The sequence below is a fragment of the Argentina silus genome, assembly GCF_951799395.1.
Source record: "Argentina silus genome assembly, chromosome: 12".
Taxonomy (NCBI): domain Eukaryota; kingdom Metazoa; phylum Chordata; class Actinopteri; order Argentiniformes; family Argentinidae; genus Argentina; species Argentina silus.
In genome coordinates, this window is record NC_139666.1 from 9,942,374 (window position 1) to 9,961,128 (window position 18,755).

Below are 18,755 nucleotides of genomic sequence, written 5' to 3' on the forward strand. Positions count from 1 at the left end.
ACAAAACAAAAAAGTACACAACGCAAAAAAAAGGTTTTCTAAATGTACAGATATTTTGCTACAAAAAAATGTTGCTTTTTTTTTTTCTTTTTTTTACTTCTTAATCCACTCATAACCGGAAGGTTAATATTGTACATATTGTTTAAACAAAGTTTGCAACGCCCTGTGCTATACAAATTGAATGTTATTTTAACTTATAGTTATGTTTTTCTCCATTTTGTATATTTAATTAAGCCGAAAACAAGAATTTGGCTTATCTGGCTAACAGAAAGGATCTAGTGTGCTACAGTAAGCAGGATGTCCCGATTGTCACCTTTGCCTGACAGTAAAAGGCATTAGATCATTGAGTGTCAGTGAAGCTTCTTGTTCGGGGTATACCACAAAGCTATATCAATGAGTGGGATAGCTAGCTTTCCTAAATATTCTGTTATAGCTCACTGTATCCTCATATTAATGAGACCATGAAGAAATATGGACTTAAACTGGACATGATTTAAACTGACATTTCCAATGAGCTATCTGAATGTTTACCACCGTTAGCTGGCTAGTGAGTACTCCTTTGTGCTCTATCCCTCTGGTCTCTGGATCAAAGTGTGTCATAAATACGTACCATGTAGCATGTGCAGCCACTCATCTCTGTACTTCCTGTGTGACCTTCACTTTGCATCAGCTTCATTCTCTAGACTGGATAATACTGGCATGTTTTTGTTGTTTTTCATCAGAAATGTATTTTAGGCATTGCGTGCTTATTACGAAATACTTTGAAATAACATTTTTTTTTAAAGTTAGATTATCCTGAGTTCCTCAATGAATATGATGAAATAAACTATTTACACTTATATTGTGTGCATCTTTATTTAAAAATGACTTGATCTCCCTTATTCAATTTACCATGTCCTGCTGAGTTCCACAATCTAATCTGCCTCATTGATTGAAAATAACCCCAGGAGAAGTCTGTCTTGTTATTCATGTGTGTATATAAACCCTGTGAGTAATCATTACCCAGCCTTGCATTTCACTCATCCACAGCAAAGTGAATTATTCATGCCTGAGATGAGGTACTCATAACAGAGGATGGCATCATATCAGAATATGTATTGAAATCAAAAACACTTATTGGTAGATGAAGAACACACCAATGTAAATTGTATTTTATTACATGTGAAGGTTTTTCACAATTCCTCCAATGAAAATCAATCCGAGGCAGATGGTTACAGTTCATTTCAAAGTCATACATCAGAGACGTTTACCAATCCTTTTGGAATCAAACATACATAACTTAAAAGTATACGGCCCATTCAATGTTGGATTGAAGTGCCTCTTTTCCCATAAGAGTTTTACAGTATGTCAGGCTAAGAAAGTGTACTGAGAACTCAAGGCAAAGTCACAGTAAGTAGCATGGCGTTTTCAGAGAAGCTTTTAATCAATTTCCATATCAAATTTTTAGCAAAGAAAAACATGTACAACTACAACAGACTAAAAAAAACATTGCTAAGACTGCATCATAAAGGCAACAGAAGGGCTGTTTGATGTGTCACCAGGCATGGTAAACCCACCCTTCACTGATAAAGTAATCAGTCGCAACTAAACACGTGAGCACTTCCCATCCTCTAAGGAAACAGCAAGTATTTACCCAGCATTCTACTCAGTGTGTCACATTTCCCTTATGAAAAATCATGGCAAGTAGCTCACATGCAGTTGATCAAGCATGCCGGGTGTGGAATTGAGGGGAATGCAGGTTGGATTGAGTGAGTAGACAGACGGACAGACAGACATGGTACACAGAGGGAATCAAGGTGCGTCCAACTGCTCTAGTAGAGTCCTCCTCCTCTTCTCCAGCTCTCCTTCACTCAACTCACTACCAGAGGTGTCCCAGCCTCCCTGGATTGGAGAAGACAAACACGGAAATTAACATTTTACACAGCATTATCTACGACTTATTAATTAAAGTAGTTACATTATTATTATTAATCATAACTAATGATTTACAACGACAAAGTATGACAATGTCTGGCCCTGCCATCCTATAAATTAGATACATTTTCGACAGCACTAATGTTAGACAAAACTAGGTTACCTACTAGCATGGAATATGAAAACCGCTTAAAAATGTTTAACTCGTGTTTTTCCTCCAACATCCCCTTTACTTCAGCATTCAGGTAACGTTAAAGCTAGACTGCGGATTTGGATTTTTAACTTTGGATTTTCGCGGTCACAAAGCGCTCTTATCTAGCCTGTTGCATCTCCGTTTTTGAACGTCTCTGGCAGAGTCGCCCCGCTCGTTTTGCTCTGTGACGTTGCATCTCGGTCTACCTTTAAGAAGTCTTAAAAGCCCAGGTGGGTTCATGAATGGCCGAGTTCAGGACACTCACCTCCTCCTTGGTAGATTTCCTTTTAGGAGACTTCTGCTTGGATTCCGAGCGAGCCTTCCCCCGGGACTTGTCGTTCTCCTTATCTTTCTCCTGTTCCTTCTCACGCTTCCCGTCTCCCCCTCCCCTCTCTCTGCCTTTCTTCTCCACGTCCGATTCAGGAGATCCCTGAAAGGCAGGGTCAAAAGAGTAGGCAAACTGCTCCAAATACTTCCCTGCGTGAGGGCAGACAGTCTTCCTACAAATACAATTGAGTACTGGGAACACACAACAGTCTAGACTATGGTCCTCCTCACAACGTACCGACTTATGACGCCTCTTCTTGCCCTTCTTCTTGTGCTTCTTTGACTTCTTATAGCTCCTCTCTGGTTACCAAGGGAACAGCACATCAGTCAGTGACAAACCACAACAACAACACAGAGCTTTTCTTCCTATTTCAATTTTAAAAAGATCTGAAAAAGCACTGACCGGATTCTCCGCTGGAGGAATGCTCGGACGGGGATTTGGACTGGGACCGTTTCTTCTTCTTGTTATGGTACTCGTCTTCTTCTGACTCAGAGCCCTGAGGAGAGGAGAGGAGAGTGGGTGTTGAGGGGTGTGTCTGGAGATTAGGAGAGAGGGAGGAGAACATGGCTTCTGCTGGGGTTCTACTGACCGATCGAGAGCGGGAGCGCTTCCTGTGGTGCTTCTTGGACTTCTTGGAGTGCTTCTTGGTCTTGGAGTGGTGATGCTGGCACTCGTGCTGGTGAGATGGGAGACTTCATCAGAGGGGTGTACACTACAGTGTTTTGTGATTGCTCAAGACATCTTCCAGGCTCTCACAGAGGTCAAAGTAGAATAAGAATCATTACCTCCAAGACGTGCATGAAATCTTTGAATATGCGCTTTCTTTCCGACTCCAAATTCACATCTTCAAAGGCAGATTCTTTCAGGAATCTCTCTCGGACCTGACAGGAAAACATAGAATATGAATGAGAGTTTGATCACAGAATTATAAGAACACTTTCATTTAGATTTTATTATGATACCTGTTGTCTTCATAAACAACAATGAAAGAGCATTGGAATAATTGAGTATGCTATTGCTAATTGTCATTGCTTATAGAGTAGTTATTATCAAGCCAATGTGGTAACAGTCTTGTAATACACTTGTGTGTGAACAGTAAGAATAAGTAGCAAACATACACTTTCCCAGGTGGCCTCTGGCTCCAGTGGTGGGGTGGCCTGCTTCAACATGCTCTTGAAGACTGCCTCTTTCCTCTTCATCTTCCTGGCCTCCTCCTTCTCTCGCTCCCTCTCTCTGGCCTCCGCCTTCTCCAGTAACTACCGGGCACATGGGGAAGATGAGAGTGAGGTCAGTGTGAGGTCAAAGGTCACAGTGTGGTTATAAGGGCTACACCACTGTAGAGCCTGAAGAAAGCAATATAGTCAAAACTCATTTGTTTTATTTTTAAAAATTAAATAAAATCAAGACACTATTTATTTAAGTATTTACATACAACTGTGAGGAGGCAGACAGGTCAGTGAGTCCAGCTTTTTGTCCCAACCTTGTACTATCACACCTGATTGAACTAATCAACTGACCTTCAAAACCTTGATTGGCTGAATCAGGTGTGTAAAGTGCTGAGCTGGGATAACAACCTGTAGAACCTGTAGGATCACTGGTTTAGGGGCAGCCTAGCAGGTTCTTTAGAACTCACGCTGTTGAAGGCCAGTTTGATGTTGCCTGCGTCCAGTGTGGTGGCTCTTTTGTCTGAGCTGATGACTGAGCCAAAGTCTTCGAACCCTGTGTTGACCTCGACCAAGAAGCTTTTGTCCTGTGTGTGTATGTGAGTGAGTGAGTGAGTGAGTGAGTGAGAGAGAGAGAGAGAGAGAAAATGAGCTGAACTCAGTAATTATGATCAGACTAAAATGGTTCACGAAAACACACAAAAGATTACACTATAATAGTAACCACTAATACACAAATATGATAGAGGACAGGGTACATTTTCCAGGAAGCTGATAAGCGAATTCACTGTGCAGTCTACATCAAAGGCAGATGGAATAGGGTTCTCAATGGCAGTAACACACAGCAGGAGCTGACTTCTCACCTTCAGGATGTCCTTGATGATCCTTTTCTCATCGTGATAACGAGCCTTCAGGTCTTCTACATAGAACTTGAACAGGTCGAGGGGAGTGGAGCCTGCAGAATAGACACCATAAACTAACATGCACATGTTATTCAATATGTGTCCCGGCAACACATTAACATCTTGACAGAACGCCGCACGCAAAAGTGAGACACCACACACCCATTGTAATACCTGTGTGTATGTGTGTGTATGTGTGTATATACCTGTGTGTGTGTATCTTGGTACCTGTGTGGGTGTATATGCATGACAGTGTGTGTGGGTGTGTGTGTGTGTAGACGGTGGTCGTACCGGGCTGGCCCAGCATGTTGGCGAAGCGGATGTCGGAGCTGACAGTGGGGTACATCTCCATCCAGGCAGACATGGAGTGGAGCTGACCGTGGTCGTGGAGCTCATCCAGAAATTTCTGTGGTAGAAGAAAACCCAACAGGAGCTGAGTACAGCTACACAGCTGACAGGATAAATGTCACATCCCCAGTAGGCATCGACACTAACATCCAATCACTGTGGTTGATCTGCACAACCGTCGTGCAGTGTGTTTGGATATTTTGTGAAACTCATTTCATTAATTTAATGTACAAATGATGTTGAAACATTTCTCACAACACCCTTTCTTGCATATTTTATGAATCTGATAGGGTTGCACGAAATAGAAAATAAGTTATTTTATCACAAACGAGGGAGTTCAAATACCTAAACACACCATGTCTCATATACGACGACACAGTCGACAACAACCAAAAGGGTGGCTGTTGCACTTCGTTTCAGTCATTCAAGTGAAGTAAATGTGATGTGTCCTTCATGTTTGGATTGATGGGTGTTTACTGTTCCTGTGTGTGGTAGGGTGGAGGAGCCGCCCCCCCTCCTCCTCCTCCTCTCACCTGGAAGGACTCTCTGTTCTTGCGCTGTCGTCTCCTCTCTCTCAACAGAGTCTTCTGCTTCTCCTCGTCCTCCTCCTTTTCCAGGGCGCGGATGTGCTCCTCGAAGCAGATCAGAGCATCCTCCTTGTCCATGTCTGAACCAGACCAGCAGAGAGAGAGGGTGTCAATGGAGGACACGGACACGGACACACACACACACACACACACACACACACACACTCCTGTCTATTCAGTTCTCTCACGTCACTTCCTAAGCCCCATCACACATTCACAGTCACACTGGGAGACCATTCTTAATTCCTTAATGACGCACACGCTAACGGCCCTGCTCTCTGGCTAATCAACTGAATACACAGCCCTGAGTAAATGAGAAGGAAAGAGAGAGAGAGAGTGTGAGTGAGAGAGTGAGTGAGGTCTGTGTGTGTGTGTGTGTGTGTGTTCATAGCCTACTCTGCAGCTCCTCGTCCTCAGCGAAGGTGGGGTTGTCCAGCAGGTACTGCTGGGCCTCAGACCAGGTGGTGCGGTAGGTGACGTTGGCCATGTTGTCCAGAATGTTCTTCAGCGCCTCCCAGTTCCTCTTCCTCAGCTGCTTGGCTTGTTCCTGGAGTCTCACAGAGAAGTGTAGTTTGGGACAGTGTTTTGGTGTGTCTGATAGGTTAGCTTTTAACAGAGGGAAATAACTGTGACATCCCTCTGTTCTTCAGCCAGTCTGGGGTTCAAAAAACAGTCAAGCTCATTCAATCTAACCAGTTTACTTGTCCAAAGAAAGCCAAAGTGATGACTTGTCAAACATCACCTTATATGGCATGTTTTTTTATTTGTTGTTGTTTTTACTTTTTAAAGGTTGAAATGCAGAGACAGACAGGTGGTTGACCATTCAGACAGACAGACAGACAGACAGACAGGTGGTTGACCAGTCAGACAAACATACAGATGGTTGACCAGTCAGACAGACAAGCAGGTGGTTGACCAGTCAGACAGACATACTAACCTTCTCCTTCTTAGCCAGGTAGAAGAGAACGTCTTCATAGATCTCAAGCCTGTCTCTCTCTGGGACACAGCTCCACACGTCCAGCTCTGCAAACATCTGCTCTGCTTTCCTAGTACACACACACACACAGAGTTATGAAAGATATGAAACGCAGTAGATAGCAACACAGTGAAGTCTGAACCCAATGCAGTGACACACTGTTCCACAGAGGGGCAGCATTGCACAGTCGAAGAATAAGCACCACTCCTGCTCGCCCTGTCCAAGGCACTGCTGAGGGTTTGGGCAACTTTGTGAATTTTCTATCATACAAGAGAAACACATTAAAAACCGAGACCCCCGCCCCCCTCCAAAAAACCTGTCACTTTCAAAATAACTTAACTATCAACTATTGGCACAAACATTCATTTTCCAGACTGACGGTGAGTGAGTGAGTGAGTGAGTGAGTGAGTGAGTGAGTACAGTGGTGAGTAGCAGGATTAGCCAGTGTGGTCTCTGTGACATGTGGAGGGGTGTGTGCCAAAGCCAGCCAGACGACCCTGCAGTCACCTCCAGCTGCTCATAGTATGCCACTGTGCCAGCGCAGCATGCGTAGAGAGTCGCCACGACAACCCTGACACAGGCGCCGGGCTTTAAACTGGCTGGTTGTCAAGGTCACCAGTCGATCAGTCCCCCCTCGGGCTGTGTCAGTGACTTTCACACCCAAACACACACACACACACACACAGCCAAAGAGGGGTGATGGGGTGGGGTTCACGTGTAGGATACGAGGACAGCCATTTTTGATAATTATGTAAAAAATGTACATGACAAACTTCTTCTTTTTTTTTTATTCCACCCGTGTATGTACTAGAAAGTGTCTGCTGATCAGGGTTGTTCCATTTTGAAATTGTAAATTCAAATCTCTTCCCAAATCGGCTGAATTGAATGGAAATGGACCCCAACCCTGCTGCTGATCGTCTACCAAGCAGACTACAAAGGAGGGGAGTATGTACTATATTTGTATGGTATGTCTGGATGTAGGGCATGCATTACCCCTTCACGGGGTGCACAAAAAAGGTCAACATCGTTCAAAAGGGGGTAAATAGCCAACAGCTCTCTCGGATCACGTGTGGATTCACCCATTATCTCTACATATTCACACCTATAGGAAACACACATCAGAGACCAAAACAAAAACCAAAGAGTACACAAACACTGTGTTTCCCATAGTAAGGCAGGCTACTGTACATACTTGTATCTGGTGGTGGAGGTCATCTTCTCGTGATTCTCCAGGAACCGCTGATACGTCTCTTTAGACTCCTTGTACTTGATCCTGGCCTCCTCCTTCTCCTCCTTCTCCGTCTGCACCTTGTAGGCATTAAAGGCCTGCTTCTTCTCACTCAGTTTGGGCAGGGCACTTCAACGAGAGGGAGGAACAAACATCTCATTAGACACGGGTTCTCCGTAGAAATTAGAATAACATATATGAGAACAGTGTTTTTCGATACATCACAACACAGAGATAGTCATTTGTTTGCGTTTGATGTTCAACAGCTACGTTGGCATCGGTGAGACCGGCAGCGTTGGCAGCCGCGTACCTGTAGCGTGGGTCGTTGATGATCATTTTCATGGCTTGCTCCCAGGACGCGTTGGATGAAACACCCTGAAATCATAACAGGATGAGCAAGCGTTACGATTCAAATATGGGGCACCCTATACTCATAACAACCATCTGTACAAGCTCAACCGCAGGGCTCATAATTAACTGTTCGTCATAATTAGGATAAGCGTTAATTAAGGTTGATACAAATATGGGGCACCATATACTTACCTTGTTCCCCTTATATAACAACCATCTGTACAAGCTGGGCTTTTACAGAATTTTTCATTATGTATAGATTTCACCACACAATACCGTGTAAGGATTATGTATTGTGTCGATGCACGTGAGACCGAGGGAGGGACTTCTTGGGCTTCTTCCACATCAAGTTGACGCATTTTCATAATTACTAATAGATGCAAGGTTAAGAAGTGCAGAGTACCAATAATTCAAAAGAAATGCCAGCCATTGAGGAGGGCTTATGTAAGTGCCCTTTCCTCTGCCTCAACTCCAGGGGAGAGAGCCGAACCCTTCATCCATTATGAACAACAGATTTCTCGCTGTTGCATCTGCCTTGTCAGTTATGTATGTATGTATGCATGCATGTGTGTGTGCATGTGTGTATATATATATATATATGTGTGTGTGTGTGTGTGTGTGCATATGTGTGTGTGTGCGTATATGTGTGTGTGTGCGTATGTGTGTGTGTGTTATTCTAACTCAGTGAAGCATGCCACTCTCGCCCCACTGTCTTAATCCAGGGGCCCGTTGCCTTCACCCAGGAACGCTAATCGTAAAGACAGAGTCATTAAGATGGAGCAGGGAAATAGCGAGCAATCTCAGAGGAGAGCTTTGTGTTCGACCAAATTAAAAAGGAGGCCTAAATATAGCAGCGGGAGCGCGGCTGAGCCACCTCGCTCCAAACACAAGGCAGGCATCCGCAGCAACAGGAGACGAGGCGAGAGTGCGGCATCGGCTTAGCCGTCGTGCTAAGACCTCAGAGTGCTTGTGATGATGACGAGGTGGGTGGATTAAGAGCAGAGTGCAGACGCTCAGAAGAAGAAGGGCCGTGTGGGTAAACAAGGGTGGACAGTGAGGGTAGTGTGAGCTATGAGGAGGACAGTGGGTTGAGGAGAGTGTAGTGTCAGGTTTGAGGAGGACAGTAGGTTGAGGAGAAGGTAGTGTCAGGTATAAGGAGGACAGTAGGTTGAGGAGAAGGTAGTGTCAGGTATAAGGAGGACAGTAGGTTGAGGAGAAGGTAGTGTCAGGTATAAGGAGGACAGTAGGTTGAGGAGAAGGTAGTGTCAGGTATAAGGAGGACAGTAGGTTGAGGAGAAGGTAGTGTCAGGTTTGAGGAGGACAATGGGTTGAGGAGAGTGTAGTGTCACTGAGGGCGTCTTGTATCAAAGCAGTGGGAGTCAATTTTAGACGTACAGTATAAGTGTGGGGGTTACGTTGTTGCTGGCTAGGATAAATGATAGGCTGCATGGGTGGACTCACCGGGTGACCTTGCCCTGCCTTCATGAGTGTTGTGTTTACACTGATACAACAACTATGCCAATCAATAAGCACTAATCTATCACTAAATACAACTCTAACCTAACCAACAGGGACTGTGCAGTGCTGATGTGGGGACACAAACATGTTTAATTAAATAGCAGGGATGGGACCAAGTCCTAAGCATGTCTCAAGTCTTAACCTTTGAGTCCCAAGTCATGTCCCGAGTTCCAGAGCTCAGGTCATGACAGGTGCCTAATTTGGGTTATAGAGTCCTCAGGTCAATGGTTTAGTGTTTTACACCAATTTCAATGCAATTTTTTAATTCAGGGACTGTCTGTTTGCCTTACATTAGGCCTGCATAATAAACTTCACAGATCATGTTAGAAATGTTTTCTATTTAAAAATGATCAATATAATAGCCATCGAAATTATGATTTACAGCTAGTGTTGATAGTACAGTAGTCTATAGTTTGACTGACATTGAAATATCTAATTATAATCGAGTGTTAAGAATATACTGTTGCTCACAACACTCTGAGCGCAGATTTTCAAGCGGCAAGCATTGGAAATATAATAGGACATTGTTCCGTGAGCTTTGAGCGACACTGCAGCGAATGTATGTTTACGGTGTAATAGCAGAATTTAACACGGGAGGATGGTGGTGCTGCTGTTTTGGGATAGCAGGAATCCAAGTCTTTTGAGTCTCTCGAGTCACACAGATCAATTTCAAGTTAAGTCACGAGTCACAGATGCTCAAGTCAAAGTCGAGTGCCGCCTTTTCTCTTTTTGCTGAAGTCGCAAGCATTTTAAATAGCAATACCATAATGGGAGTATTCTCACCTTCTCCTTCAGAAGCTCTTTGAAGGCCTGCTTGGCCTCCTCTTTTGTGTTCCACTTGTACGTTTTCTTCGCCAACTCCGGCCTTTCGTCCTTTGAGCCATCAGTACTACAGGTAAGGAATATAAACAGTAAAACTTATGTTCTGAGATGCTGTTCTATCCACTATATGCTGTTCTATCTGATATGCTGTTCTATCCATCAGTAGTAGCTGATGTACACATTAGGTCAGTGGTTTTGTTGCTCGGGAGCGGGCTGGTGGTGGGCAAGCCTTGGGGCAACCCCCCCTTGGTGTGGAGCAGTCACTGGGGCTAGAGGACTGGCTGTGTGTAGCCCCATGCTGGGACTAGAGGGCTGGGTGTGTGTAGCCTGGGTGTGGGCATGTCTGTGGGGGTAGAGGAAGAGTGGGTGGGTGTGTGTGTGTGTGTGTGCCTACAGTGGACCTGTCTATGGGGGGGTAGAAGACTGAAGGTCTGTAGTACCTGGCTGAGACCTCCATGCCTGGCGTGTCCTCGGTGGAGTTGACGGGTGCGTCAATGCTGACCTCGGCCACATGGGTGTGCATGGTGACCTGCACGTGTTCCTCGGCAACAGCTGTCGCCGCCATGGCCTCCATCTCCATCATGGTCGCCATGGTAGCAGCAGGATCAACCTGGAGAGCGGGCACAGGGGCAGTGCCGGGAGCTGCAGCCTCTGCTGTCCTGCAATTGGTTCACAGTATGAGTGACAGCCATACAGGATGGAGGAGTGCCTCCTCAATACATCAGACTAAGAACAATTCAGTCATCCGATTAATATGAATATACTCGGCTTAAATCATGTCTTTGATCATCCAAGAACAAACCATTGTTTCTGCATGTTGTTATGTTATCAAATGTAAGTGTGCTGCTGTAGAGTAGGTAATAAGCAGCTCTTACCCGTTCTCCTCAGCTTTGATCATAGCTAAAAGACAAGAAGGATATGTCAATTCAAAACGCCTGGAAGGGTTCTCCTAAAAGTACATTTCATCGGATAGAGTGCTACAAAGAGGCATGCACGAATGAACTGCGAAAACATAACAGACCAGATTGTGTCTATTGATATTGATAACCCGCTACTGGCACTGGTGCAAAGGATTAGTAAGTAGCTGACCCACGGTCAGGTTTCCACAGTGTCTTACAAGGGGCTCAGCAGTGCCCTCTCTCACCTTCCAGATCTTCCAGCTCTTTGGGCTTGGTCCACCGGGACTCCTTAGTCTGGGAGTTGTAGTAGTAAGGCTTTCCCGTGTCAGACTTGTACTCTTTCCATGGGCACTTGGACAACATTTGCTGCAAGGAATAACAATGTATATACACACACGGCACAGCAGAAAAGTAATGACAGTGGCTATGGGGATAATTTCATCGTAATGATCGCAACGCGTGCGTGTGTGCGTGCGTATGGGGGAGGTCTTACCTCAGCAGGAGATTTCAGGTCGTCTGGTTTCTCCCATGAGGACTGCTTAGTCTCTGTGTTGTAGAAGTAGGTCTTCCCATCCAGAGACTTATGCTCTGTCCACAGAGACTTCTGAGGGTGACAATACCTCACTTTAAAAGGGATGTTCCATCTTTTTAACACTTTTTCCTGGTTTGCCCTGACCTAAGCAGTAGTTGATTAGCCCAGATACGTTTTTAGTTAGATATTTTGCTTCCTTTGATACTGATGTCATATTTTGGGTCCCATTCATTCTGGAAATATGCCCAAAGCACCTTGCAGGCACTCCAAACTAACTAATATTATGAGTCCCCCTCTGAACACAGTCTGCATTACATTTTTTAAAAGTCTTCTTTTTTTTTTACTGCTCTAAAGTGTATTAGAGCATAACAAAAGGACTTTTTAGGAAAAACTAGCTTGCAAAAAAAACTGCAAGACTGAGAAAACGGGGCTTTTTTAAACCAACCAGAGTTGTGGACATGCTGTGTGCCTGGGGCATTCAAAGTGCTCTCACCTTCTTTGGTTGGTCATCCTGTGGTGAACCATTTGTGGTACTCTGCAGAACAGCAGATATAGCTGCGTTGGTTGACTATTTACACCACATTAAACATAGCCGATGCATTCTTAAAATCGTGTGTAAAACACAAATAGCAAACATATCACTATTATATTGATCTTGCAAATCAAAGTTGTAACAGACAATGTAATATTCACATAAAGTAATATTGACTTATCCAAGTTATCCTTTTTAAAAGAGGCTGTACTCACAACTGTTCCAGGTGCACTGGCAGCTGTAATGAGCAAAATTCCAATTAGAACAAATACAGTCATTTAGATAATACAACATCGTATAAGTAATGTGACATACAAATAGATAATTTTAAGTCTTACCAATAGATTCCACTCCAGGCTGTGGATGAGATATTTCCATTAGTCAACAAAACTGACTTGTTCAACATTATAGCAAACTTTCATAGCCATTTCCTATTCCATACTTTTAGTCATATTACAATTCTTAACCCTCTTCATCTCAAAATATAGCCATGTATGACAATTACAGAAGCTAGTCAGCAGTTTTTAAATAAATAAATAAAAAACTAAAACATAGATTAATATGAAATGACATGGTTTCTTCATTTAAACAATAACTCTGCAGCCTCAAGCTTCTATCAAGATAAAACCTCTCGACACGTGAGATGACAGGTTGATGGTCTCTGACAGCACCAGCTCTGAGACCGCTGGGTAAAAGCAGATGGCTGCTGTCGAAAGCGTAGCACATCAAACTGAAAGGTAGCTAACAATTCCATAACACGCTCAACCATCTATGTCGCTGAAATGTACAATTATCGTGCTCCATTTAAGATGAGATGTTAAAGTAAGGTTTAAATGTGATTTCTTTTTTCTTTTTTTTTTTAGACGGGAGGGTTAGTGACTGGAAATCATCATTCTTCAGATTCTGTTATACTCTGATGGGTAGGCTATAGATTTAAAAGGGAATATATAATCTTCTCTAAGTAACACACTACACTTCAAACGTAATAACAGGTATCCCTAATCTTGCAATAGCGCATGCTATTCTGCATATGCTCCATCAATACATGAGAGGGGAGGGAGACATGACTAAAGAGGAGTAAACACAGTGCATTCTCAAGTTGTTCAATGTGACGATGAATATTCCAATCCCTCTATATTGGAATGTCTAAATCGGTACGTGTTCCTACACTTGGTAGTGCTAGCTATGCTAATGTTGTCACTCCTGACAGCTTGAGGGCTCTATTTTTAAAAGTGTGAAGAGGGAGAAGCGTGAGGCGAGTTTACCGGTCCTGTTGGCTGCATCGCCGCAGCTGGCATGCGAGGGGGCATCATCATCCCGGGCATCAAAGGTGGCATCATGCCTGGCATCTAATAAAAGAGCATCATTAAATATTCATCTGACCCGCTAATTTCACTCCCGCGCTGGCACGGCGGGCACGGGCGGGGTATTAATACACAGTGAGAGACGATGTGGGGAGGTGAGAGAGCGACCCTTCGGAGCCTTTTTGCGGTGTGAAGCCGCAGCTTGTGCTCCGCGAAGCAGCGAAGCTCCAATCTACAGCCCCTCACCGCCTCCTGAGCCCCCCCACGTCTCTCTGGCAGCTGGCTGGATCAAACACGTCCCACATCACACCTTTTAATTTGGATAATGGAGGCACATATGCTTGCTCGCAAGTGAAGCAACCGGGGTGATAATATAATGTTTAGGTATTTTGGGGTCTTGGCTAATGCTGGGTGGGGGGGGGGGGGGTCATAGAGGGGGGTTGTGTCCCAATAGTCTCCTCTATTCCTTGCATCCTGAGTACTCGCATCCTTCTGTCCCTCTCCTTAGATATGGTCATCTAATGCATTTTGAGAAATGCATTTGAGAAAATACTACTGGGACTCACCCTCTCTCTGCTACACCATCTCTCCCCACAGAGATAAAATGTTCATAAAATGATAAATCCGGGATAATAATGGGACATGCATGATATTATAACCTCAATCAGAACTCTCAAACTTAATCCCTGTAGAGCCTGTGTATGCTGTTTTTGTTCAAACCGAGCTGTAACACACCTGATTCAACTAATCAATCATCAAATAATCAAATAAATAATCAATCTGGAACAAAAACATGCTCAGACACCAGCCCTGTAACAATGGAGTTTATAACCACTGAGCTTGACAGAAAGCTCTCACCTGTCCCATCGGTGGCCCTCCCATAGGCGGCATCATGCCAGGGGGCATCATACCCGGGGGCATAGGAGCCATGGTGGGGGGCCTCTGCCCCATAGGGGGCATTCCCATCGGTGGGTAATGAGGCGGCATTCCAGGAGGTCCCATCTAAACACAAAAGAAGACAGACAACCTATAAGATTCGCTGCACATTGGCATTTGTGAACCATGTCATGATGTGACCTAACAACACTTTACCAACACCAACTTACAAAAGGCGGAGGCATCCCTGAGGTAGGGACACCCGGAAAAGAAGGTGCTTGGCTTGGGCCATTATTATCTGATGGACACTGTCGAACAAGAGACCCCATTTAGTTGCTAGGCTATTACTAACAGCCTTGACTGAGATGCTGTTCAATCAGTAAGTGTACTATTTTGGCTATACTGGATAATATTGATTTTAATATCTGCTAGATCTAACATCTTGTATCAGAGGCTAAATGCCAAGATGTACAGTGCCTTCGGAAACCCCTTCACTTTTTCCACATTTTTGCTGTCTTATAGACTCAATTTAAAATGGATTTTTAGAAGTTTCAGTAAATTTATTAAAATTTAAATACAGAAATACCACATGTACGTAAGTATTCAGACCCTTTGCTATGACACTCTTAAAATTAGCTAAAATGCAAAAATGTCATCAACAAATCACTCAATAAGTTGAATTGAGTCCATCTTAATGTAAGGATAATAGTTCATGTAATTTTGGAATTAATATATTTGTTTTTATAGGGTCTCTGATTTGCATAGGAATCAATTATACACTCTGTAGATTAAGATGTCACTACCAACTCAGTAAGTTTAATAATTTTCTCTTGATCCTGACAAACTCCCCAGTCCCTGCCAGTGACAAACATACCCATAACTTGATGCAGCTACCACTATTCTTCACACGAAAGACGGTGTGAAAACTGCAATGCATGTGCTGGATTTGCACCAAGCTTAATGTGTTGTAGTAAAACCAAATCAACACATTTCCAGCCAGTTGTTTTGCTGTATCACTTGAATTCATTGTTGCAAACACAATTATGGATATGAGAGATTATTTTCGATTAAGGGATTATTTTTGGCCATTTGGTTATAGACCAATTTTGTAGAGTGACTGAGATGATGATGTCCCATCGACTGTGCTTTTTCTTCTACACCATTCAACTTTGTTTCGATTTTTGTAAGTCTCCCCAGGCCTCAGGGCAGCTTTCCTGAGCAGTTTTGTTCCTCTCCATTTGCTCAGTTTGTAATGACAACCTGATCCACACAGTGTGTAATTGATTCCTATGCAAATCAGAGACCCTATAAAAACAAATATATTAATTCCAAAATGACATGAACTATTATCCTTGCATTATGATGGACTCAATTCATAGCAAAGGGTCTGAACACTTGTGCAGAGGTATTTCTGTATTTCATTTTTAATAAATTTACTGACATTTCTAAAAAACCTGTTTTCGCTTTGCCATTCTGGGGTATTGTGTGTAGATTGCTGGCAAATCCTTTTAATTTAATCCATTTTAAATTGAGTCTATAACACAACAAAATGTGGAAAAGTGAAGGGCTCTGAATACTTTCCAAAGGCACTGTATTTCAGTTCTCTACACTTGCTGCACTTGAATTAGTTAAAAAGGAATTACAAATCTTAATGACGTTAAGCCTGGTTCCCAAATGTGGGAAATATTGATGGTGACAACAGATGTGCACTACAACGCTTTCAGAACAAGACCTGTCATGTAATGTTCAGTGCAGGGGTTCAATCATTTCCCGTGACCCCAACAATTTCATTGCGGGCTGTGCCAACACATAATAATGACGTCCCAGTGTATTCTAATCGCCTAAAGGATGCTCTTATAAGTTGGATTCAAACCCCAAAACACTGATATAGGCTACAGGTGCAATACAGACATTGTTTGTCTTCATACGAAAAATATGTGTGTGTCTTATTTATCAAATCGTAGGGGACTCCCGACCTCAAGTTTGGGAACTGTTGGTGTATTATTACTCGGGCCAGCAGTGACTCTGCCGCCCAGCTACACAAGTTCCGCGAATGCTAACAAGTCAATGTGGCGTCAACAAATACCCATGCATGAGATGTTAGCTAGAGTAGCTAACTCAACATTAACTGCCTAGCCGGGTGGTTATATGGCACACTACAAATACGTACTTGGTCTTTCGGTTGGATGACTACTAGAGACTTATGTACAATTAATGTGCTAGCACGCCGGCTAACAAGCTGCACGTCTAGCCAGGCTAACGTTAGCTAGCTACCTCAAAACTGTTGGAAAAACTAGACCACAAAGCTAATTAGCTGGCAATATGTCGGTAGTCCTGTTTCGTAAAATAACCATTTATTATGGCAAACACTTCCAAATGGGGGGTTGAAATGAATAGCGACTTAAAATAAGGATACATTTTGAATAAACTGTACTCACCATGTTGACTGAACAGCGAGCGTCCAGACTTGGCCACTCCGCAATAACGTGCAATCTGGTTGGTCGGTTTGCTTCAGAGTAAAGAAAACGCTAAAGAGTGCTGAAAACCGCCATGGTGCGCACAGATTGCGCAAAAACTACAGCGCACCAAAGCGCGTATGAATACGCACATTTGTCCTGATAAATACATCTATGAAGGAAAACATGTGATTTGAAACTTTCTGAATCGAAGCCAGTCATCATATTTACCATGCTCTGTACATGTCGGTCTGAATGAATAAATGAGCTATTTTGGAATATTAAAAAATCATAAATAGCCTACTCCAGTGGCCTAAGCTATTCCTGTTTCATTATTGTAGTTGCAAAATTGGGTTCACTTGAATCAAAAATCATTACACCTTACATAAAGGAGAAAAAAAAGACACCGAACTTTGTCTCGCACTGTGTCTGCCGATGCCAGTTATTCTTATTGAAGGTTTTACTTACGATGACTGATGTATAGTTGATTCACATACTTAGACAAATGTACTTATTGTAAGTCGATTTGGATAAAACCATCTGCTAGATGACTTACATAAAAATGTAAATGTATGGATGGTTTTTGGAGTCTGTTAACCATTATTTACAGTTAATTCGTTTAAATATCTTTAATCTGTTATAACTCAATATGATTGAAATCATCCCTTAGGTGCTGGGGGTACCAATAAGTGGCTTGCCTTTATCCTGTGTGCACAGAGGTAGAGCAAGCCACTATTTTGGTACCCTCAGCCAGGCACCTAGTAGTGATATCCTGCACTTTTAATTTGGTTTTAACTGTACACAACTGATAAATAACATTAACTATTATAAATGCTTTACACCTGAAGAAAAGTGTTACTAGACTGGATATGAATTGTTTCATAGGTAGCCTACAAATCTAAAAAATAATGAAGGTTAATTTTACATTTGTACTATGAATGAAATACAGTAACCAGAGATAAAATAAGACAAAATGCTTCCTCTTTCCAATACTTTTTTAATTCTAAAACTAATGTGACACCTAAAATACACACAGTAGGCTATTGTTCAGAATCAAGATGTATGAAGCAATAATAAGCTTTGGAAATGTTAGTCATTTTATTGTCTCTGCTCCTATCATTGCCCCTGGGATTGGGGTATTCATGGGATTCATAAGCCACATAGTCTGTAGTAGGCAACTTTATATTTTTTCCCCATAGAAAATGAATTACCTAAAACAAGTTGTCTGACAATACCATTAGCTTAACTAGCACAACCATACACACACACATTATATTATTTGGCACATAGCCACCCGATATAAAGGAAGTTATCAGTGTTAAAGTCATTCAGCAAAGCATTTTTCTCATTCTGTTTTAGGTAACATAACCAGTATCCATGTCAGGAAATAAAGCATGACATAGTAGTTGATGTTCAGACAGACCAGAATTACCTCAGTGTATGGGGACAATTTGAAGAACAGGGAGCAATTTTTTCCTATAATTGGTTCCATCATACAACTGCGATCTCTGTGTCAGAGCAGAATTGGCTTCAAAGAGGGTAGAAAATTGGCAAGATGGTATATTAGACGGCTATACTCCTTTGCTGCTTGGATTGCTCCTAATTTCTTGAACTATATTTTTTCCCCTTTGTAGAACAGTGTTGGTCACCTTGACATAAGGTAGATATTATATGATTTATGATCTCTGACATGTTTCAAATGTGTACGCTATTTGTGTGTGCATATTTGTTTTAATAACCATCCTCTCTCTGTAAAAACAAACGGAACCCCTCTGAACTGTCCCTTGAACTGCCTTGTCTAACAAACTGCCAATATTTCTGAGTTA

The 18,755-nt window shown here is 42.8% G+C and overlaps 1 protein-coding gene across 4 annotated transcripts; it reads right to left on the reverse strand.

Moving 5' to 3' along the window:
• Positions 1–1,129: 1,129 nt before the first annotated feature.
• Positions 1,130–16,948, reverse strand: prpf40a (PRP40 pre-mRNA processing factor 40 homolog A). 4 transcript variants are annotated; one of them, XM_083681772.1, is made up of 26 exons: positions 16,912–16,948; positions 14,456–14,599; positions 13,559–13,642; positions 12,632–12,650; positions 12,509–12,531; positions 12,255–12,296; positions 11,723–11,833; positions 11,475–11,595; positions 11,206–11,230; positions 10,771–10,989; positions 10,292–10,397; positions 7,950–8,014; positions 7,604–7,768; positions 6,373–6,481; positions 5,832–5,982; positions 5,382–5,515; positions 4,792–4,906; positions 4,462–4,553; positions 4,069–4,185; positions 3,554–3,691; positions 3,221–3,316; positions 3,025–3,111; positions 2,838–2,931; positions 2,673–2,734; positions 2,373–2,537; positions 1,130–1,881 (listed from the first exon to the last, which is right to left on the reverse strand). In XM_083681772.1, the coding sequence occupies exons 1-26, from the start codon at positions 16,912–16,914 to the stop codon at positions 1,792–1,794; spliced, it is 2,577 nt and encodes an 858-aa protein (XP_083537898.1). In that variant the 5' UTR covers positions 16,915–16,948; the 3' UTR covers positions 1,130–1,791. The 4 variants fall into 4 exon arrangements, with proteins under 4 accessions (XP_083537898.1, XP_083537897.1, XP_083537895.1 ...); XM_083681771.1 differs by having other exon boundaries at positions 4,462–4,574; XM_083681769.1 differs by having other exon boundaries at positions 2,373–2,734; positions 4,462–4,574.
• Positions 16,949–18,755: the final 1,807 nt, after the last annotated feature.